This window comes from Desmodus rotundus, chromosome 5, assembly GCF_022682495.2.
Source record: "Desmodus rotundus isolate HL8 chromosome 5, HLdesRot8A.1, whole genome shotgun sequence".
Lineage (NCBI taxonomy): Eukaryota > Metazoa > Chordata > Mammalia > Chiroptera > Phyllostomidae > Desmodus > Desmodus rotundus.
In genome coordinates, this window is record NC_071391.1 from 3622869 (window position 1) to 3646752 (window position 23884).

At 60.4% G+C, this 23884-nt stretch overlaps 1 protein-coding gene across 1 annotated transcript in view; it reads right to left on the reverse strand.

The window, feature by feature from the left end:
• The window catches only part of LRP5 (LDL receptor related protein 5), a 91506-nt gene that overhangs the window by 31905 nt on the left and 35717 nt on the right, over nt 1–23884 (reverse strand). Inside the window, exons 4-7 of the mRNA XM_053923929.1 lie at nt 22734–22930; nt 21421–21552; nt 4812–5208; nt 3373–3544 (exon numbers count right to left, since the gene is read on the reverse strand). Of these exons, the coding sequence (XP_053779904.1) occupies nt 3373–3544; nt 4812–5208; nt 21421–21552; nt 22734–22930 (898 nt within the window). The remainder of the gene's footprint in view (nt 1–3372; nt 3545–4811; nt 5209–21420; nt 21553–22733; nt 22931–23884) is intronic.

The window sequence follows — 23884 nt, forward strand, 5'->3', positions numbered from 1 at the left end:
CACACCTCGGTCCTGCTTCAGAACTCTTCAAGCCCTTTCGATGAGAAAAAAACATTCGGCACTCGGCGCTTGCTCGCCATGTGGTGCCCGTCCCCCGCGGTGAAACACAGGCCCACGCGTCAGTCTCACAGCAGCTCCCGAACGTTCGGCCTCGGCACGCGTTCCGGAACGAATTAACAACGGGCACCGAGGCACCTCTGCGTTTCTGTATGTGCCCCGCACACTGTGTTCTTACAGTAAAGAAAGCCAGAGAAAGGTGACGTTGTGAAGAGAAAGTAAACGCATTGAAAACAACCCGCACATAAGCAGGTGATAGATCAACTCTCAGGAACGGTCCAGGTGCTGGGTCGCGTTCTGGCCCCGCACCACAACAGGAAGGCACAGAAAGCCAGTGACGCCACGCCACGCACTGAACACCGAGCCCCTCGGGGAAGCCTGAGCATGAAACTCATGCCTGGGAGGGGCCGCCCTGGGGTCGCAGCCGAGGAAGTGAGGAGGGGAGAGGGGGGTCTGTGTGTCCCCAGGAAGCCAGCCCATTGGAGACACGGCTCAAACCCTGGCTCCTCGACTCAGAAGAGCAGGGCCGGGGGCGGGGACTGGGAGGCAGTGCGTTCACACCGTGAAGACAACAATCCACATCCAGGAAAAACAAGACCAAAACGTTTTAATATTCCAAAAGGCCACTCGGGAGGAAGAGACGTGCAGACCGCACACAGGGAACAGCCTCCGCGTGCATCCGGTCAGCCGCTTCCCCGGACTGGAGCCGTGTCCGGCACAAACCCCGGAGCGAGGGTCAGCTCTGGACGTGTGGACAGGCGGCGGCGGTCGGGGCGGGTCAGCGTTCCCCAAGCATGTGTCATCAGAGCCACAGCAGTCGAGAAAGGGTCCCCAGACAGGGCAGTCTGAGCACAGCACTAAGGCCACTCAGTCCCTCGGGGACGTCCGGTTGGTTCAAGCGGAGGAAAGGCTCTGAGAAGTCGAGTGGGAAAGTCACCTGGCATTTCCCCAGTCTGTCTGATCAAAGAATCCCGCACACCTGTAATCTGTCAGCGTCTCCTCCGAGGTCTCCCAGGATGGGCTCCACACTGATGGGTAACCAGGTGCGCGGTCCTGGCTTGTGCACACCGCGGCCCATCTTTCCGCCCCAGCGAGGTCACCATTTTCAGTTCCTGCGGGCTACCTTTGAAACTCTAATACGCTCCTCCCTTCCCCCACCCCTTCGGCTCCTAACTTCTGTCCCTTCGGGGGTGGCAGGTAACGTTTCTGTTCCGCCCAGTAGCCTGCACCGTCTTGGGGCTTTGTCGGTGATTCTCACAGTGGAAAATCACCTGTTTGCTGTGCGACCTGGAGCGGGTTCCTGTCCCCTGGACCTCGTTTCTCGTCCACAAGTGGGGACTATGCCACACACCTCAAAATGCCGTGGTGGGACAGGCACGTGAATCCCACACCCTTAGTTGTCAGCGCAGTGCTGGTCAGAAGCACGAGACACCACAGCCCAGCCCCTAGGATGGCTACCCACACAAACGGCAAGCGACAAGTGTCGGCAAGGACACGTTGCCGCCCGAGCCCATGTACGCCTCACCTCCAGTGGGACTGTGAAGTGGCGCAGGCTGTGGGGACAGTCCGATGCTGCCTCAGCAAGTCAGACGTGATGTTACCGCACGGCCCCCAAAGCCATTCCTGGGTACCCCCCCGCAAGATTTAAAAACGGGCGCTCAAAATACACCCGTGCACACAAACGCTCAGGGCGGCATTGCTCACGATCACCAAAAAGTGGAAACCAGCCCAGCGTCCACCAACAGGTGAACGGGTAAGCGCGATGTGGGCCGTCCCCGCAGAGGGATGCTCCTCGGCCATAAAAAGAAGCGAAGCTCTCCCACACGCCACAACATGGGTGAAGCCGGAAAACATCATGTCACATGAAGTAGCCAGACACAGAAGGCCACGCGTCGAAGGATTCCATCCCCAAGAAATGTCCAGGAGAGGCAAATCCACAGAGACAGACAGCTGAGTGGCTGCAGGGGTGGGGAGGAGCGATGGGGCGCTGGGGACCCATGGGCGTGCGGCTCGGGGTGATGAAAAGGTTCTGGAACTAGACAGTGGTGACAGTCACTCCACCCCGTGAGTGCACTAGATTCGTCCGTGTTTCCAAATGGTTAAAACGGCCAGTTTTACGTCAGGTCTATTTTACCCCACTGAAAACTACACCCCAGGCGATGCCTGTACTGTGTCCAGTGGAGGCAGCAGACACACTCACCCTGACCAGTGCCCAGGGGCGGGTGGGGTCTGTGCAGACGAGTCCCCGTGGCTGACCTCACCACAAACAAGGGTCTCGCTTTCAGGTACAGAGGCTTGAGAGACAAGTGTCTTCAAACTCCCTTGGCAACAACATCTTTTTAAAAATGATCGCGTATAGGGAACTCCCACAGGAAAGGGCTACAATTACAGCCACTTGGGGTTGGGCGCAAGAGGTGCCTGCCAGCCCCGAGCCCCCGACTGTGAGCGCTCAGAAGTACGGCTCGAAACCCTGAGACACGGGCACACCTTTGTATTCTCGCTCCCGCCCTCCCCCGGCAGGCCACCTGGCAGGGGTTGCCCCGTGGAGCCATGGGAAGAGCAGAGGTGACCCCCAGCTGGTGACGCCCACAAGCAGCGATGTGACCAGAAGCAGACAGGACGTGTGCAGAAGTCACTGGCATTGAGCGAGACGTTCATGCCAAGGAGAGGTGCGGACGTCCGCCAGTGGCTTCCCGGGACGGGCACAGATTTCACTACTGTGCCGACGAGAAGCCAAAAGCAAGCTGCTAAGGAAGGCCCATAGGACACCACTCCAACCAGCCGTGTAAAGCCAGGCAAGGCACGCAGAACGAGACGAGACTGTTCAGAGACAACCCCCTGGTGTGAGAAGGTGTCTTAATGCGCGAGAAGGAGGCGCCTCACTCAGGATGGTGGTCACCCCCAGCTTCAACGACGCTGATAATACACTGTCTTAAGCTAGTGCGGATGTGGGAGGACTCTTTAATTTTTCTGACGTAGCGTCTTAATGTAGTTTCAGACTCACAGAAAGTCGCACAGTAGTCGAGAGGGTTCCCACCCACCCTTGGCCCGGCTTCCCCCATGATACCATCTTAATCACAGTACCTGCTACGATGCTCCGAACTCAGCTATAACAACCTGAAATGTATCGTAACTAAGTTCTTATTTCGAGGATTCTAATTGCTTAACTAACAGAGCCCAGGCCCTGACACACCTGATGGGCTCTGGGCGGCCAGGCCTGGCCTCTGCCTGACACCCAGGGCCCACGGATGGCCGGGCTGCACGGTCTGCACGGGCCCGCTTCACGCCCCACGCTCACCCGGGGGGACAGCTCACCTCGATTTTGTCCGTCTTGGCGTCTCCCCAGTAGAGCTTCCCCTCCTGCAGGTCCAGGGCCAGGCCGTTGGGCCAGCCGAGCGACGTGTTCACCAGGACGCGCCGCTCCTGCCCGTCGAGGTTGGCGCACTCGATCTTGGGGTTCTCGCCCCAGTCTGTCCAGTACATGAGGCTGGAGAAGAAACACACATCGGTGAGAATGTCCGTCTGTCTCGTCCCTGCTGCGTGCCTGGGGCCGACAGCAGTGCCTGTCCCCATCCCATGGGAGGAGCTCAGGAAGTGCTGGCCAACGGGACAGATGAGGGCCAAGCTGGGGAGCAGGACCGGGGGTGCCAAGGAATGGGGGTGTGCCTGGTGTGGGCTAATTGCTCAGGGCCCCTAGACTCAAAGGGGCCACGGGCTCCTCTCCCATCTGGCAGGCCAGCAGAGAGCAGGAGCCCTAATAAGGGACCTGGGGGCTGGAGGTGCTGAGCGCTGAGAGGGAGGAAGAAGCCAAATGGAGCGACGGGTCCCCACGTGCAAAGCAGGTGATACATTCATTCTCTGTGACCCCGAAGAGCAAGACTAGACCCTGCAGTGGCAGCTCTGAGGCAGAGGGTCTGGCACTAGGAACACCTCCTAGAGCTGTGCCCCAGGGCCCTGGGATCTTCCACACCTGACCACCAGCCCCGTCTCCTGGGGGGACTCAGACTTGGAGCTGGGAGGGACAGGGAGGCCAAGGAGGCTGTCACTCGACAGAGCCATTCATCGGTGGCAGAGTGGAGAGCAAGCCCCAAGTCACAGCCCCTACCCTGGAATAGGCATCCAGGGCCTCTGCCTCCTGGCCCATCACTCTCCAGGGACCTCTTCTCATCCTCACCCTCCTGGGGGGACAGTCCTGCCTTCGGCAGCTGACACAGAGCAGCGTCTGCCTACCAGTGCCACCCTGAGCAAGCCCTGTAACGTCTCTGGGCTTCAGCTTCCTCCGCTGCACAACCTACCCCACGGGGGTGGGGGGGTGTGGAGGAAAAGATTTGACTACGGCAGCATCTAAGCGTGGAACACACTCAGAAGGGGCCGGCTGCACTCAGAGAGCGCAGCAGCGGCCATCATGTTGCCGCGTGATCAGCCCGGAAATCACCCTGGGGACCGTTCTGTTTTGCAGATGTGGACTGGCGTCCAGGGAAGAAATGATTCGCCCGAGGTCTCCAGGACATTCTAGGCATTTGATACGTAACAGCCTATGTCAGAGCTTCTCAAAGTCTGGTCCCTGGACCAGCAGCTGAAGCGTGACCGTGAGAGATGGTCAGAAATCAAGTTCTCGGGCCGCGCCCAGGCCTCCTGAGTCAGAGCCCTGGGAGCAGGGTCCAGCCACGTGCTTGCAAAGGAGCCCTCCTCCCAGGGATTCTGACGCAGGAGAAAGTTCCAGAACTCCTGTTCAGCCCACCCCCCAGCCTTACCCCATCCCCGGGTGCAGCGCGATGGCACGGGGCTCGTCCAGGTCCTCGGACACCAGGATCTTGCGGGAGGTGCCGTTGAGGCGCGTCACCTCGATGCGGTCGGTGCCCGTGTCGGTCCAGTAGAGGTTCCGGGCCACCCAGTCGACCGCGATGCCGTCGGGGTCGTTGATCTCGGTGTTGACCAGCGTCTGCGCCCCTGAACCATCCAGGTGCGCCCTGCGGATGGCCCGCACCTCGTCGTCCGTCCAGTAGACGTAGCCCTCCAGCGGGTCGTAGTCGATGGCGATGGCGTGCCGGATGTCGTCCACCTGCAGGACGATGTCCGTGAAGTCCGGCGTGTCCAGCGATATCCTCCGCAGGTCCGTCCGCCGTGCCAGCAGCAGCACCTCCTCGGCCCCTGTGGACACACCATGGGCGGCGGGGTAAGAGGCCAGGCCGGGCAGGGGTCGGGCATGGCAGGGGCGGGGCTCAGCAGGTCCCCAGGGGCTTCCTCGCAATGACAGGTGGTGTTAGGGGATGTTCACTAGATCTTCCTGCACAGCCACGAGGTCACCCTCATCAGAGCTCTGTGAGGCTGGCACTAGTTGTACCGCCACAGTGTAGGTGAAAAGACAGAGGCACAGAGAGGTTCAGCAACCAGCTGAAAGCCACACAGCCATCTGGTTTCAAGCACTGTGAGCCTCCTTCCTGGCTACAAACCAGCCCCAGCCAGCCACTGGGCTCCAGCCCCCACTGGGCCCCACCTGCTCTCCATGATTACCTTTGTGGCTCAGCTGAAGTGCGGCGTCCTCCCGGAAGCCCTGCCCCGCCCTGCCCCCCCACAAGGCAGCTTTGTGTCCCACAACCACACATCGGTCGTCACAGTCCGACTCCTTCCCAAGTGGCTGTCTCACGGACAAGGTTGAGCACCTAGGGACAGGCGGCCCAGGCTTCCTCTTTATCACCCAGCAGTGTTAACGTGTGACTCTGTCCTGGACCCCCCCCCCCCCCGCTAGATTTATCAGAACTTCCAGCAGCAGAAGGGGCACACGGAGCCTCCTGTGGACTCGGGGGCCCTGGGGTGCTCCCCAGCCCTGGCCTGGACACCTCCGAGACTGCTGGGGTCGGCACACGGCCCTCCACCCGGAGTGGGGTCATCATTCCCTCATCACTCTGGCCCTTTCTCACCTCAAGGACCCACAGAACCAGGAGGACTAGGCGCAGACAACACTACTGCCACCCTGGGGCCACTTACCCGGTTTGACGCAAGACCCAGCATGGGGAGGGACCCCCTGAAGTCACACAGCATCACAGGATGCAGACAGGGACAGAACCAGCTTGGCACCTCCCTGAGACCCAGGCGCCCAGGCCCAGCCAACTGCCCGGTCTCCTCAGTGCCTGGTCAAGCCACAGAGGGTCTCCTGCACCCGGCACCAGCTTCTAGCGACAAGGGCCAAGCCCCCAGACAGGCGCCCTGCATTTCAAGTGAGGGCAGGCACCGGTCCCTAGTCTCCCACTCCAAGACCCAAAGTTCATAATCCATTCCTCCACTAGGGGGCACACACACAACAGCACTGGTTTCAGGAACCCAAGACAGGGAAACTGAGGCAGGCCGCCTGGGAAAATCGCGTGAGGCTGCAGGCAAGGCTCAGAAGGTGGCCCAAGTGACTGACTACACTGGACATATCTGAGATCCAAACTCAGATTTAGCGAGGGGCGTTCGTGCAAGTTCTGCCTGGAAGCACGTCAGAGGGAGAGGGGTGCATTCTGAGTTTCAACAGACTGTCTCCCTCTGGGCTCCATTCCCAAAATGTTCTGTTGACACCTGACCTGTCCTTCAAGGCCCAGGTCACATGCCTCACCTCCCCAGCAGATGGGCCGGCCACCCACTCATGCACCCTGGACCCCTCTGCTTGGGCACCACCCCTCCTGGCTCCTGGGGATCCTGGTACACACCCCCTGCTCTCTGCAGCCCCAACACGAGGCCACACTCAGAGCCAACATCCTAGGACAAGCAGGGAGAATTCAGGGCCGAAACCTCCTGGCACTGCCTCTGCTATGTGACTTTGGGCAGGTCCCTAACCCTCTCTGGGCCTTGGTTTCCTCATTTACAGTAAGTGAGGAATCAGCCCATTGTCCCCAGGCCCAAACTGATGGTATAGGAGTCCCTGTCTAGCTCTGACATCAAAGGGACCATAAACCAAACTCCATGGAAGGTTCTAGCTTCATCTGCCACCATGGGGATGGTGGGGAGCCCCCAGGGCCAAGAGGACACCTACGAAACTTTCCAAAGAGGCTGTCGGGCACCCTCGCAGAGGTCAGCAGCCTCGCTGTGCAGGATGTAGGAGTGCATGCCAGCCCTGGCAGGTGTGGTTCCATGGACTGAGCACCCGTCTGTGAACCAAAGGTCACCGGTTCGATTCCCCGTCAGGGCTCATGCCTGGGTTGCGGGCCAGGTCCCCAGTTGGGGGTGCACAAGAGGCAACCACACATTGATGTCTGTCTTCCTCTCTTCCTCTCTCCCTTCCCCTCTCTCTAAAAATAAATAAATAAAAGCTTAAAAAAAAAAAGAGTATATGTCAAAGCCCATTCAACCTCAAGAAGCACTTCAACCCCAGCCCCTCAGGAAACGCTGGTCCCGACAGAAACCGACACCCGGTCCCAAAGCGCATCTGGGGCCTGGGGTGCCCACCCGTTCCCGTGACTCTCCAGCACCAGCACTCAAAACAGCCCAGCCCTCACGCCAGCCCCCGAGGATGGTTTACTGACGAAGAGCCTGGTGCACAGAGAGGCTGAGCTCCCCGCCTAAGGGCACACAGCAGCAAGGGGGAAATAAGGTCCCACGAACACTTCCATCCCCTTGCAGTTGGCACACGCAGGAAGCCCGAGGGTGACGCACTGCCCAGCCGGCTCAGTCACACCACCACCACCTCTGTGGCTGGCTACTTTCAGCCAAGCCCTGGGCCAGGTGCTGCAGGTGGGGTGGAAGAAACAGACTTGGGATCCGTACCCCTGGGGACACAGGGCGGAGACCTTCAGGGAGCCAGACCATCAGTAAACCAGTGCCAGGAAGGAGAGCTGGGGTACAGGGGCAGCTGAGCCTGGGGGCTGGGCCTCCAGCTCCAAAAGCTTCTGGACTCACATGGTTGTGGCCATCAGTGACTCCGGCAGGGTTTGCCCCGCGGGCGCAGAGCCATCAGGGCGAAGGTGTGCCAGGCTCCAGCCCTCGGCTCACCCGATCAACACAAAGCCTCTAGTACGGGCCCCCCTGCCTCCCCGTCAGGGACCCCCATTATCACTGTCCCTCAGAAAGAAACCTCTGTAGCTGAGCCAGTGATTGAATGCTGGGATACACTGGTGAGTGTTAATTGACTCCAAAGGGGGGTCTTTCACACCCCTTTGGCTGCAGAGCCTTTGAGGTTCTTCTTTGAGCTTTGCCAAGGAAAATGAGAAAAACGCAGAGCCCAGAACACCAGCCTGAGGGCCTGAGGCTCTGAGGAGGCCATGTCCAGCAGGGAGGAAGCCAGGCGCTCTGTCCGGGGCCAGGCCTGTGCGGGCCACAGACAGACATCCCATGGCCTGGGCCCTGAGGCCACAGGTCAAGGCTACTGCCCACAGGTGATCCCCAAGGTTGTTCGTACCAAGGTCAGATCAGAGCAGCAGCCCTGGCCTCAGGCCACCCCGGGGGTGGGTGCAGGGCCCCATGCCAGGGCCATGAGGAGGAAGGGCCAACCCCCTCCCTGCGACCAGCCACAGAGGCCGGGTGGGAGTTTGTTTAAACACCAGGGAAGTAAACTGTTTAAAACTAACAGTTTGGCCAAATGGTTTTCCTTGGGGTTGTCTAAACAAATAGCCTTCCTCACAGTGCTGCCAAAGAAAGTGAAACCGCCTCTCACTGGCTGGCCCCGCAGCAGTCCCAGGAGCCTCCTCCTGGTGGGGAGAGGGAAGGCGGGGCAGTGGGGGGAATGCTCCTGACTTTGTCCTGTCCTACCTGCTCACGCGCACAAGAGGGAAAGTGGGTGGCATCTCTGCCTGGCACCAAGCACAGCCGCTGGGCACGGGCCCGGCCTGGCATGGCCTTCCTGGCAGGGGCTGCTCTCCAACTAGAACAGCAGCCCTGAGGGACAGCCTGGTCACGGACACGTCCAGTTCAACTCCCTCCCGCCCACCTCCACCCAGTCCCAGTGGCGACTCCCCACCCCCACCTCCCACATGGGACCACGCAGACAAGATGGGACAGAGAGAGGAGCGGCCAGAACACGCTGCCCCAGACTGGGGGCTCACCCCCGCGGAAACGGACTCCCTCGCAGCCTAGGAGCCAGAAGTCAAGGTGCCAGCAGGCCGTGCTCCCTGCGCAGGCTCCAGAGAGGGACCCTTCCTGCCTCTTCCGGCTTCTGGTGGTGGCTGGCGACCCTTGACGCTCCCTGGCTTGTGGCTGCACTGGCTTCAGTGTCTGCCTCCATCAGCACACTGCCTCCACCCCTGCTGGTCTGCATCTGAACTTCCCTCTTAAGAGACTGCCAGTCGTTGGACGTGGGGCCCACCATGGCCAAGTGTGACTCGGTTCCTTACATGTGCAGACACCCTCCTTCCAAGTGAGGTCACATCACCAGGTCCCCAGGGTAGAAACTTCAACATGCCCTTCAGGGGCTCAGAATTCACCCCACAACGGGCGGGGAGCCAAGTGAGAGGAAGAGTTCCATGCGAGGATCAAGGGCGGGCGCCCCAGGCAGGAGGAGGAGCCCCAGCAACAGCGTGGAGGCCAGCGAGTGCCAGGACCGTGGGTGGCCAGGGTGGGCGGGATGGGGGCCGACGCCCACGGAGAGTCTGAGTTGTCACACAGGCCACAGCGTTCCCCTGAGCAGGTTTGGCACTGAGGACACTGGGGCAGCTCTGGGCCCCGAAAGGAAAGCCCGGCAGGAAGCCTGCCAGTGTCCATCCGCAGTGGCTGTCTCTGGAGAGTCCTGGGGCTTCCTGAACGTCTCTGGCAAAGGGCGCGGTGGTAACCAGCCCCGGCACTGGGGGCCTCCACAGTCCCTGTCACACTCACGTGACACTCTCGGTGCAGCGCTGAAGCCGCCACGGACAGTGTGCGAGCAAAAGTGTGCAAACTTCCTCTATGGACACCGAATGTGAGTGTCCTATCACTTCTCCATGTCACAAATAGTTCTTCCTGGGATTTTTTTTTTTTTTTTTTTTTTTGCAACCACATAAAAATGTAAAAACCATTCTTCGCTCCCAGGCTGCACAAGCCACCAGCGGTTTGCTGCCCTCGTGTGAGAGGTGCGTGTGACTCTGACAGTACTGGAGAGTAAGACCCAGGAGCAGGGAGCCGTGCAGCAAGGGTGAGGCGTCAGCGCAGGTGCTGGACTCTCCCGTCCACTCTCCTGTGAGCCTAAAACTGCTCCACATTATCATCTATGAACTTCTTAACTTCAAGGCATATCAGTCGATGAGAAAACCACCCAAACCCAAGCAGTAACAGGTGAAAACCATCAACACAAATAAGCAGGAGAAAACAGCACAGCAGACAGACAAAACACGGGTTCCGACTTGGTAATATGCAAACAGGAGGGGAGCCCCTGGTTCCCACCTTGGGCGGGAGGACCCGGTTAATACTCAGTGTGAGCGCCACCTGCTCCCGCCTCCCTGAGGACTTGCCAGGGCACACTTCCTGGACAGCAAGGAGGACAGGGACCCTCTGACCCAGCCCATTCCCCTCTGAGAACCCAGCCCAAAGCAGCAGCAAGGGATGCACATGGCCTCAGGGTCACCAATTCCTGGCCATGGAGAATCACTGTCACTTTTTGAAAACGGTAAAACCCAAGCGGAAGACAAAAAGCTGGGAAGAATCCAGACGTCCCACAACACAAACCATGAAAAAAGGCAGGCGCTGGGGCTCAGGCCGCCGCACAGGCCCCAGGCTCTGTGCCCCGCAGCGGGGCCCATGTGGGAAGCGCTAGAGAATGGTACTGGAGGACGTCAGACACGGCGCCACATGCAGGACATGAACGGACCCCACAGAACCAGACCCGAACAAACACACAGAAAACAGATGAACCAGAAACACACCAGGACACTCCCAGCGGCGACCTCTGGGTGGCAAAATTACGGGTGGTTTTTATTTCCTCTGTTATTTTTTATGATGTTTTCCTTTCTACAGTGAGAACAAATGTTACTTTATGACAAGAAAAAAGCCAAGACTTGAAGACACGGGTGGGTGCCCGAGGTTCTCCTTAGAGGATCTCAAGATCTGGGTGAGGAGGCGGGTCTGGGCTCTGGGTACCCGGGAAGGAACAACCCAGACCCCCCTCAAATTGCCCCTCGGGGACAATTCATGAGGCCTCTGGGTTCTAAGCCGTGGGGGGGGCAAGAGCAATGGGAGAAGGAAGGGACATGGCAGAGGAGCCTAAGCCCCCACAGCCCAGGGTGGGAGACCCTGCTAGCAGGTAGCCCAGAGTGGGGGCACCTTAAAGGTCCTCACTGTTCTTCCCCTCCACACGCCAGCGGGGGAAAGGGGGTTAGTGATGAGGCAAATGACACTACATTCCAGGGCATGGACTGACCACATCAGCCTCCCACTCTATCGCCCTGCAGATAAAGTGGACATGGCCACAGGCCCCCGATGAACCTCTGTGGCCCCAAGATCACAGCCACCTTAGGAAGGATGGGCCCACCCTGAGGCAAGCACCACCCCAGGGCAATGTCTCCTACTGGCTGCTCCCCTTGCCGGGGACACACGCAGAGAACAGCCTCTCTCCACCTCCGGGACCCCCGCCAGCCCTGCAGCAGCTCCAGGGCCTCCTTCAGCCCTGTCCCACTGCAGCTGCCCCCACGGCGGGCAGCACCGCCTTCGGCCTCCTCCCAGGCCTGGAGCTGAGTGGGAACAGCCCGGTCCCAGCATGGGCTGCCATCCACTCTGCAGACTCTGAGGCCATAAACAGCCTCACAGCGGGTAGGCAGCCGGCTTATTTTTGTTTTTCAGCAATTGATTGGGTTTCTCCACTGCCCCCCTGGGGCAAGTGGTTGGACAAAGCTGAGACCGCAGCCCAGCATCCTGGCCCAGGAAACCGCGCCGAGTGACCACAGGGTCACAAGGCAGAGAGGAAGTGGCCGGGCCGGGCACTGGCTCCGCTGGAAACCTGAGGCCCGAGCAGCTGTCCACCCGTGTGGCCCATCCCGGGCCTCTCAGCGAGTACACAGAAAAGCTGTCACTGCCAGGAGTGGCCAGGCAGGTGCCTCTGCCGGCTCAGCTCTAAAACAGGGGTCACCTCTGTGCCCAGAGGCCTGGAGAGGCCAGAGAGCAGCAAGGTCAGGGCCAGCCTGGTGACCCCCTGCCTCCGGCCCCTCCCTCCAGTCTCCAGGAGCCGCCCCTCCCGTGGTCCTCTGCCACCTGCTTCCACGGCCCCCACCCGGCCCAGCCTCAGAGGCTGCTCACCACACAGGCAACACAGGCAAACCGCTGAAGTCACACCTGACTTCAGCCCCTAGCCCCGCCTCCCCACGGAGTGACCTGGAGCAAGCAGCCTGACTTCTGTCCCCACACAGGTGAAACTCAGGTATGAACAGGCCCCCCCCACCCAGGGAGGTTGGGAGGGTCCCCTGATCAGGCACGAGCCCCAAAGCCCAAGGCCACAGCCCTGGCACACATCCTCTCCCAGTGGCATTAAACACGCACCTGGGGGCCTGTCTCGCCACGTTTCCTGTGAACTGGGGGCAGAGCTGTGCACTGAGGCCTCACGCCCCTGGCAGAGATGGGCTTGAGAGAGAGACAGAGACCCACCAGCAAAGCTGGCTTGCTGGGGGGCACATTAAAGGTGGGCAGCCCAGCCCTGCCCTGGCTGGGGGGCTCAGCTGGTTGGGCAGCATCCCAGGTACCAAAAAGTCGCAGGTTCGATTCCTGGTCAGGACCCGTGCCTGGGTTGTGAGCGCCATGCCCCAGGGGGCAGGTACAGGAGGAAACCAATCGATGTCTCTCACTGTCCCTCCCTTCCTCTCTCCCTGAAAGCAAGGAAAACATGTCCTCGGGTGAGGATAAATAAATAAATAAATAAGAGGCGGGCCACCCTGGGACTCAGGAATGCCGGTGCACGCAGCTTTGAAACGGGCGGTGACTTGGGTGAGGGGCAGGCTGCGAGCCACTTCTACAGCACGTGGCTCGGGTCCTCAAGGAGCCTGTACTGTCCTTCTGAGCCAGGGACACCGTGGGCGTTTCTCAAACAGCAGCGCCTCTTTCCTCCCTGGTCATACCCACTGTCCTGTGGCTCCAGGAGACGGTGTGGCTGGGGGCCCGGGTGTGCCCCTCTGTGCTTGGGGCCCAGGTAGTATGGGGCAGGGCGTGGGGCTGGGCCAGGCTGCCTGGGCTCAAATTCCATCCCGGTCCCCTCTTCTACGGCCTTGCAGGAGCTTGACCACCCGTGCACACGAGGCAGGCCATCAAGGCCCCCACCCCCCACGGGCCCTGCCAGCCACAAAGGAGGACAGAGCTCAGAAAAGGGCTGGTGCGACAGGCAGCTCCCGGAGGATGACTGCTGCCGCCCACCCCGCCCCCGTGGCGGACGCCCACGTCTCGGAGTGGGCTGAACCGTAAGGAAATGCCACCTCTCAAGCTCAAAAGCGGTGGAGCTTCAGTGGGTCACGAAGTCTGATGTAACTGCACACAGTTCACAGCTGATAAGGTGCCTTCGGAGATGGAACTGTTTCCTCCTCCCAGGTCTCCGAGGAACAAGATCCCTCACTTCGCTGGGGGTGCGGGCCACACCGTCCGGGGCTGAGGCCAGGTTCAGGCGGCCCGAAAGCCACCAAGGCAGGTATCAGAATAGGAGGTAAAGGGTAAAAGACCCTCCTGGCCTCTCTCTGACGACTAGCCAGCAGCCCCAGGCATCAGCCCAGCCCAGCCCAGCCCAGCCCAGCCCAACCGAGGCCCTGGTCACCACCCCCAGGGCCCATGGAATTGGAGGGGCAGAGGCACAAGGCACGGTCACCAGCACCTAGACAGGGCGAGTGCAGCCATCACCCAATCCAGAGACACCACAAGGTGCAAGCAGCGACCGGGCATGCCTGGGCCAGTGGGGACTTCCTCTGGGCAGCGTGGGGCTCCGCCGGGACTCGGACCCTGTGAGCCTAGAACTTGACTCTGAAGCAGGGGGGACACCTGAGCTCTGGGGACGTCTGCAGCCAGGCTGAGGCTGGGCTCGGCTGCAAGAGCAAGGGGCACACCGGACAAGCTGGTGGGGGCAGGGTGGGACCCATGTGGGGTGGCCACAGAGAGCTGGCCGGGCAGAGTGGGCCTGTCCTGCAGCTCCCACACATCTGTCTCCTGAGACCGCAGCATGCTCTTCACTCCGCTTCTGTTGGACCTAAAAGTTTGTCTCGGGCTCAGACACAAAAGCGCACGTGCTCTGTGGTTCCATTTCTGTGCCGTTCCGGAACAAGTGAAGCCCATCCCCGGTGATGGAAGTCAGGACAGCGGCTGCCTGCCGCTGCAGAGTGGGCGCGAGGCAGGCGGGGTGGGGGGCGTTTCTGGGTGGTAGAAAGGCTCCGTGTCTGCGCTGGGGTGGTGTTTACACAGACTTACACAACTGTCAAAGCTAATCAAAACATACACTTCGAATCTGTGCACTTCATTGTCTGCACGTTATACCTCGGTTTCCCAAGAAACACGAGTTAGTGCCCGGGCTTGTCATCCCACTTCCTGGGACTGCGCAGTCTGATTTTCTCGCTATGAGAAATTCACGGTCCGCAGCTGAGAACAGCAGCTGCCTCCTGTTTGCAGTCAAGGCCAATCACAGCCCAGGCAGCAAAGCAGCCGTCACAAGGGCCTCCTTTCTTCTCCCTTTGACCCACTTCCCTGATAAGTGACAAGACGGCCAGACTGGGAACAAATGTGCTCCTTATTCCTCAGCCCTGAGCCACAGCTAATCCGCCAGGACAGACGGGTGCAATGAGGGGGGCTTGGAGACGTCGGCCAGTTGTCAGTCTGCTCGTCAGACTGACAGTGACGCCTCTGTTCCCCACCCCCACCGCCTGGGCTGCATCCCGCCCCCACCCTGTCTTTTTGTTTCCTGTCCCTGCGAACATCTGTTAAAACTACTTCTTGACGAGGTGGGGCAGGCAGACCCGTAAATCACCACTCAGAGCCTCCTGCCTGCCCCACCAGCAGCCACGGCCTGGGTGGGGGACAGAGAACCCACCCCAGCCCGGCCCGGCCCGGCCACCCTGGGCGGTGGAACCACACGCATGGTGTGGACACTGCCACGAGCCACCTGCTCAGGTCGTTCAGGCCTGGAGCCGGGAGCGCACTGCCCAGAAAGCCCCCAGCAATGAGGAACGTGTGGGGACAAAAGTCAAAACAACAGGGGCACATCCCACAAAGAGCCGGCTGCTGAGAGGGCCGAGCGAGGGAGGCAGCAGGCTTCCTTGGACCGTGGTGGTAACTCCCAAATAAGGCCCCGCTACTGCTGTTTTTAGCCCATTCCACATAATTGGAAAAACATGGGGAAAAGCAAAGCCAGCTGGGCGCCTCAGTCGCAGCGGCTGCTACAGAGGGGGCGGGGAGGCCGAGCTGGAGGGCACGTGGGATCGAGGCTTGGCCCGGAAGGGCTCCCTGCATGCTAGCTTCCTGGGACGAGAGTCACTGGGCACCCCAAGTCTCCCCCATCCCCTGGCAGAGCTGGGGCCACTTGCTCTGACTTCCTTCCTAGTCCCTAACCTCAGGACCTTTCACCAGGGCCACTTTGGGAGGGCCCTGGGGACCTGAGACAATGAACCCTGAGCTCAAAAGAAGGGAGTCCCCAGTCTCATGCCCGATCTGCAGGGACCCCACAGGGGCATCCTGGACAGCACGTCACAGCCCAGGCGTGTTAGGGGAACTTACCCCGCTGTCCGATTTCATGGGCAGGGAAACTGCAGCTCAGAGGGCTGATGTAAGCAGCCCACTCCACTGGCGCTCGGCGGCCAGAGGATCCCCCCATTCCATCCTCCCCACCCAGGGGGACGCGTGCACACTCTGGGACGTCAGTCCCCCCAGTCACTGGGGTCCAAGCATCACCACCGTCTCAGCCCCTTCCTTAGGGAAGGCACCGACTCCCTATACAGGGCTGGCTTTCATTTACTCAAAGTCAGGAAAAAGTAGGGTTCTCACACATCACAAAAATGTCATTTTCAACTCCATGAAGCAGACGCCTGGAGGGAGAGTCCCAGGAATCCAAAATCATGCCCCTGGCCCTGGCCTGCTTTGCCGAGACATTTCCTGCTGGGCCCGAGGTTCCGACCTGCTGCCCACTCACCCACCCTGGGCGCCTGTCAAGTGCAGAGTCGGCCCTCTGCCTCCCACTCCTGGCCCCTGTTGCAGAGACTCGGATTGGGTGGGGCCGGGGAGCCTCGATGTGACGGAAGGGTCTGAGGAATTCTGACACAGCTGGGCCCCCGCCCTGGACCCCAAATCCCTCCCAGCCCAGTGCCAGCCTTCATCCCACAGGGAGCCACACAGCCCAGAGCACCAGGGACACACACCTCACCCTCGGCCCCTCCCCCACTGGCCCCATCTCCCTCCGCCTGCACTCACTCTTGTTGACACCACCCGGCCTCTGTATCTCCCTCTGATTCCAAACATTCGGGGAAGATTGGCTCTTCTGGCATCAAACCCGACTGCCTGCCTGGCTGCAAGTTCAAGGTCAAGACACGGCTCATCTATGTTGGGCAGACACGGCTCATCTATGTTGGCTCAGCCAAGCCTTCGTCCCAACAACCCCATAAATCGCGTCCTAGCAACATTCCTTCCACAGGTAAAGACACTGAAGCACAGAGAGGTTGAGTCATTTTCCGAAGGTCACACAGCCAGAATGTGAGTCGAGGTACGGTAGACGGCGGCTAGTCACGTGAAAGCCATCACACGACCGAACAGGAGCAGCTGGACTCCTGAGACTATTTCCTCACCGCCACAAGTCTGGCAGGCGCTCCACCTCGGACCGAGGCCCTGTCACCTGTACCGAGTATCACTTGCAACACCCTCCGCCCTCCCCAACAGGGGAAGCCGCCCAGCACAGCCCCTTCCTCCATCTCAGGGTGCCTCCTAGCCCTCACTACGTGCCCTCGGTTCTTCAGCCCCTGGGACTCTGGACATCACCTACTCTGCAGCCAAGAGGATCCCCAGGCCGCCCCAGGGCCTCCTTTACCAGACCCTAAATTCCATCCTCCCAGAGGACACTCCAGCCTCAGAAGACTCCCCGAGAGCTGGCAGCCCTCTGCGAGTTCTATTCCCTCGGGCCGGCTAGGCAGCTACACTGGACTCTGCCCACTGGGACCTCAGAGCTCCGCCATCGGCAGCGACTGGATTCAGTGCTTCGGTTCTTCCTTTTGCCCGTTACCAGCTGCTACCCCCAGATTTTCACAGTCGGTACCCTGCACATCACCAACAGAACCCACATGCCCCGGATCACTCCATCCACTGGAACGCAAAGCTGCACACACCAGCAGATGCCCGCCGCTGGGGCGGCCCCTTGTGGCGAGGGAAACAGCACCGGGGCTCAGGTGACAGGGCCATGGCTTTTTAATCAAACCTTTGTCTTCAACGTGCCTTTTTGTAGCAAAGAATAAGAACCTCTTTTCTCCTGGGAGGGACAGGGAAAAAAGAGAAGAACTGGGGGACGGGAGACTGCACCCCAAGCCCCAATGTGCAGGTGGGGTCATCGCTCTCTGTGACCTCTGAAGCCCTCGGACCCCATTCAGGCTTCGTGCGTGGTCCCGTCTCTGACGTGCTGTCCGTCCCCTCCAAACAGATGGAAAGTCCACCAATGGCCAGGTCTGTCTCTCATTCATGCCCCAACCCCCCAGGATTAAGGAATATGGAGATGGTTTCGGACCACCTCGAATTTCCAGAAAGCTACCAAGGAGAAATGCTTTTGAGAGGCCTCTGGGGCTTTTCTCAACTCAAACTAAAACTCCTAGAAAACTCTGCTCACCCTCCCGCCCCCCAGCTGCCCCTGGAGCACAGCTCTGAATGGGGCCAGGGCTACAGAGGCCCCTCCAGACCCCAGAACCAGCCAGGCCTTTACTGGGAATCGGTCCTATGAAAGCACAGAACCGAGAGTCACATTCTCATGCAAAGCAAGACTCCCTCCCATCCCCTTTGTCTCCTGGGAGCCTGCCCCTCCTTCTGACAGAGCTCCCCAGACCAGGCATCTGGGGTGAAGGCGAAGACGCAAGACAGCATAAAAAACAGTCCCCGAGCTGAGCTGCCTCTGCAGACTGCCCCCCTCCCTCTGGCCCGCACCCCCACCCAAACCAGACCCTCGGAATGACAACAAATACGTTTCTTCTGCGCACTTGGCATTCTCCAACTTATTTGTAAGTGTCCTTCACAGATGGGGGTGGGGGGCAGCGAAAACAGTTCTCACAAAACCAGGCAGGGAAAGTTGCCCTGAGCTGTTGAATTCTAGGGGAGTCTGCAGGCTCGCTGTCCCCCCTGAAGGAGGCTGGGTGCTATGGGTCAGCGCCTCCCCTTCCCCCAACACTTCCCCCAAGGGCAGGCAGGCTTTGCTGCTAATCCACCAGTTCTACCCTGCCAGGGCCAGTGTCAACTCCCCAACAAAGAGCCTCCCCACCCATGACACCTCCTCCAGGAAGCCCTCCTGGCCAGGCTGCCTCCTCTACTCTGCCCCCTGCACTGCCTCCCCGAGGCAGAGGGCTCCCCAGGGTTGCTCTGTGCCTGAACATGGGGATGCACATTTAACATTGGCAGAAAGAATGCAATACCCTCAAAAGGGCTCAGCCATGGGCAGGGCTGAGAGGCCCCAACTACAGAACGCTGGGAACCACGAGGAGGCCAGAGTGCATGTGAGCCCATAGCCTCTGCCTCCTCTGGTTGGAAAAGAAATTGGCCCACCCCCAGGGCATGGGCACACCAAGGCTCCAGCACACCCGTCCCAGCTCCCTGAGCCCGGCAAGGCAAGGAGATGCCAAAGGCATGAATGGCAGCTGCGACTGCCATCTACTGGGCACCCACCTTGCGCTGGGCACCCACTTCGCGCTGGGGACCCTGCACAGGAGCTTTCCATTCCTGTTACCACACTGGGTCCTCCACAGCTTCCCTGGGCAGGGGGTGCTCTGTGACCCCATCTCACAGATGAGGAAGAGAGGTACAGAGTGACAAGGCCCTAGTCACTGTCCAACCCCAGGTGACTATTAGCACTTTGCACCCCAGGGTGGCCTGGGCAAGTCCCTCCTGGAACTCCAGCTTCTCCAGCTACTCCACTTCACTAGGCCGTGCCTCTGGGATGCTATTAGGGTCCACACCCCATTCCAGGAATTCTGATGCATGAGGGGGCCTCCTCGGGCCACTTCTCAAAAGCTGCCTGCACAAGTCCCCCATGGGGTGAGGGACTTGCCAGGCACTTCTGCACAATCCACCTTTTCAGGGGTGGTGAGGGGAGTCACGTCCCCCCACTCCTCCCCCAAATGTCCACATGCAGTCTGGCTCTGAACACCCAAAGTGGGCAGAGATGGCAGCCAAGCGGCAACCAGCTACACCCATCCCTCTCCCTGAGCAGACATCACAAGCCGATCTAACACAGGGCTCGGGCAGGCATCACCAATCAATGCAGCACCTGACACCAGATCCAGGTCTCTCTGAGTCCAGGGTCAGGCCCAAGCCAGCGTTCTCCTGGGGGAACAACGAAGAAAGAACAACAGAAAAACGCCCGACCGGGGAAGCAGGTTCAAATGCTCTTCAGGCACCGTGACTCCCGTTTTTGGAACGTACATACAAACCGCAGCTGCTCCTGCGGTGAAGTCCAGTGAGACACAGACAAACACGGAAAAGGAGCAGAGACGCATGGGAGCACTGACAGACTAGCTCCAGATCCCCGAGCTTCTCAGCGACACCAAGCAGGACCCGCCGCACCACCAGCAGAGACCACTGCTGAACAAAAAGACGGGCCCCTTGTTCAAAATGTGTCAGCATTTCCAGTCAGCGACACCTGAGCGCTCTCTGGCGGAGTGTTCGAAGCCGGGATTGCCCCTCGGGGGGGGGGGGGGGGGGAGGGCGCCTGGCACACCCTGGAGGGAGGCCGGGGACTTGCCCTGCCAGGGCCAAGCCAGGAGACATCAGCTATCCGATCACCTTCCTTCGAGACAGAAGCAGCAGCCAGGCCAGGCCTCTGAGAACTAGAAGGCCCCACCTTCTAGAACCTACTCTGCCACTCACCACAGTGACCCCAGAAGGCGACCCCATCCAGCTCTCTCCTGTGTAAAATGACAGCATCAATCCAAACTGGTTGAGCTGCTCCTCCCTCTCAGTGTCCACCGTCCACCCTGAACCCACTTAGTCCCAACCCTGGAGTGTCCGAGCTGCCCGAGCCAACATGCCTGGTCCTCCTGGGCCTCAGGCCCAGCTCTCCCCCAGCATCACCTGAGAGGCCAAGGTGAACAGAAAACAGCAAGGGGCCCAGAAGGGTCCGAGGGGCTGGGCTGCCAACTCACACTCTGCTGCCTGACACACCAAATAACTCCCCAGCTCACTGGAGTCTCCCCACCCTACCCGCCTGCCCACCTGCCTCCTGGGTTCCGGTGTGAGCCCCAGGAGCCAGGGTGCTCGTCAGTGCTGGTCAGCGCCACTCGCTGCGTCAGGCCAGGACCCAGGACCCAGCAGGGACTCCTCGGACACCTGCTGAAGGTGTGAATGCGGCGCCCTTCCGGCGGTTTCTACGGCATGCTCCCAACGGCCAGAAACTCACTTTAAAACGGCCATGTGGGTTGGGCCCACCTCGTCCCCAGTTCCCAAACGGTGGCAACATGTCCTCTTAATGACTTCCCGCCACCACACAGGACCCTCCCACGGCCACCCGGGAAAACGAGGCCCTTCGAGGGGGATGCTGCCAGGGCCAGCACAGGGCACCGCTAACACACCCTTTGGTGTGACAGCCAATCTTCACGGAAGCAAAAGACCCCGCCCCCGGCACAACCACAGGACCACCCACAGACCCTGGCCCACCGCAGCAGAGGGGCCAGGAAACCAGGCCGGGTGGAACCTGGAGCCCTCAGGCAGCAGGTGACAGGCTGGAAGCCACAGGCAGAGCAGACAGAGTGTGGCTGGGGGGGCTGCTCACCTCAGACCCTGGCCCCAGAACCCCTACCCATGCGACCCGTGGCACAAGCCAGCCCACCCAGGAAGCCCCCTGCCCTCCCTTCGCTTCCCCCGATTAGGACTGGGCACAGAGGCGGCGACTGCCTTCCTGTCTCCCTACCCCCCTCGCTGTCCAGGCCCAAGTCCGCCTGGGAGCTGCCCAGCAGAGCCACGCCCTGGACGTCCCCAGGAACAGACCGACGCCTGGCCTGGCACCATCTCCAGAGGAGCACGCCCTGCACCTGCACCGGCCCCCGAGAACAGAGGCTCAGGCACCACTGCAGGCGACCCTTTGCTAAAACAGTCAGTGTCAGTCCTTGAAGCACCACCTGAAGATCAAGGGGGAGGATAAAAAGGTGACAAAATACCCAAAGCAAAGGAGAAAAAGGGCGCGTGGGGGAGAAATCAACTGAACTTGTGCTTGAAAAGTTCCCACTAGGGACACCTTCTCCACGTCAGTCTCCACGGGGGTCCCGGCCCCAGCCAGCACCCTGCCCTGCGTCTCACCTGCCTTGCACGCCTTGCCGTCGTCCTGCAGCTGCACGCCGGTGGGGCAGGCGCACGTGTAGAAAGGCTCCCTCGGGGACAGCAGGCACAGGTGGGAGCAGCCTCCGTTGTCCTCCTCACACTGCGTGTGGACTGGTGAGAGAAAGTTCCAGAACCGGGCCCGTGACCCGCCCCCACCACTTCTTTCTAAACAAGTAGTACCCCACGTCCTTGTCCCCTGGAAGCCCCGGTGTGTCCATCTACCCACACACCGCCCCCCTGTGGCGCCAGACCATCACCAGGGCACTCCGTCCCACCTCGCTACTGACTCCCACCACGCCCGGCCTTCAGCCGCACCAGTTCCTCCCAGTTCTCCCAGCCACCCTCCGGGCCGGGTGTGAGCATCCTTCCACCCTCCCTCGTCTCCTTCAGGGCCCCACAAAGGACACCTCCTCCATGAAGGCTGCCCTCAGCCTTCCCCGGTGGGATCTCAGAACCTGCCCGTGGGGTAATGACAGAGACCCCTGAGACGGTGGCTTCCTGGACCAGAGGCCTGTCTTGTCCTTGCAGCGTGTTTGGACCCTGAAGGGTCTGCCCTGAGGCTTGGAGGCCACCCCTGGACACAGGGCTAAGCCCCTCAGTCCCTCAGAACTGATGACAATGCTTCTCATTGTCCCCAGCCCTTCCACGAGCAATATGCAGCTGAACTGAACTACTGCTGGAACATTCCTCTGCCCGTGGATAACTAGAGACACTCGCTGGAGGCGCTGCCCCTCACTGCCACCGCCCTGCACGTGTGGGCCGCCCGAGCGTGGACGTAAGGACCATGACGTCCGTCCACACAGCACCTCCTTCCTCTCGCTGCTAAAAGCGGGTGCTCCTGGGCCCCACTCTTACGTTCAAAGTTTGAACCTTCTACAGCACTGTGGCCACAAACCCCTGCCCTGGTCCCCATGGGAGCAGGTGAGCCCAGCACCCTGGTCCCCCCGGCTGCCTGTCACAGGAGCCCCGAACCTGTGCCTTTCCAGGCCTTCCCCTTCGGGGACCCTAGACTGAGGACCTCGACTCAGAGCAGATGTTCATTAATAAGTCTGCAACTTCCGCTGGGCCTTGCAAACAGGGCAACCGTCCCTGGGAACCTCTGTGACCTCCAAGGATGGCAGAGCGGGGCCAGCTCTGCAGACGCCCAAGCCAAGTCACTGCCCAGCCCACAGCTGCACACCACACACCCCGCTCTGCTCCAGCAAGCACCCGCTTCCCCTCCAGTAGCCTGAGGGTCGGCCCCCCCGGACCCCGGGCCCCGTAGGGGGAAGACACCCACCCACCCGACTCACAGTAAGGCTGCCGCTCGGGGCTGAGCACTTGGATGTCCATGGGAGAGTAGAGAGCGCGGAGGATCTCCTTCCGCTTCTCCCCGGTCCTCTTGTTACAGGCGTGGATGGAGCGGGTCTGCCAGTCGGTCCAGTACAGGGTGTCCCCAGACAGCGTCAGTGCGAAGGGGTGCGTCAGGCTGCCCTCCACCACCTTCTGCCTGCAGGTGCGGGAGGCGGAGGAGGAGCCGTCAGGGCCCGCGGTCCCCCGGCACCCATCACCGCGTCCCACCGACAGTAGCTGGGACAGAGCAGAGTAACACAGGGCGGAGCGAGCCGGGGACCCTCTCCCGGGGACACAGGGTGCCTTCCAAACCCCGCTGGCACCCCGCCACCCAACAGCGACATGGGGGGACCCCGCACATACAGCTGTTCCCTGTCCAACCTGTTTCTAGAACGGCAGCGGCTGGCCAAGTGCCTCACAGAGGAGGAGGAAGTGGCAGGGAGGAAGCCACACCTGGGGACAGGCACGCCTGTCCTGCCCGGATGCACCAACAGCTTAATACAGATGGGACAAACGGACGTGCTCATCCCCAGGAGGCCAACAGCGAATCACTTCAGAGTAAATTCACTTGGGAACAACACAAGAAAAGGACTTCCTCGTCCACGTATTTACCACGCCCAGCAAACCAGAAGAGCCAGTGTGTCTGTGACAATGACCTTAAGGACCCTCCCCCTACCAAAGGCTCCGGGGGCAGGGCTCTCACGCAGAGCGCCCAGCACCACAAGCTCACGCCCCTTCTTCATCCGACCGCAGGTAACCATCTCCCTGTTTTCTCAGTGTTTTCAACAACCTACTGCGGTGAGAGTCCCCTGACACAGAATCAGCCATTTCAAAGCGAACAATTCGGGGCTACGAGTTAACATTTATCTCAATGCCCACTTTCAGATCTTTGGGGATACACCTAGGAGTGGAATTGCTGGGGTCACATGTTAATTCAACGTTTACATTCTGAGGAACCCCCAAACTTTTCCACGATGTTGCCACAGTTTGATCAGAGACGCCGAGACCAGTCATTTTGGGGGGCTGCTCTACCTCCCCAAGCCCTGCCTCGCTCGGCCAGAGGCGCCAGGCCTCGGTGCGCTGCGCCCACCTCGCCCCTCCTCCCAGGACG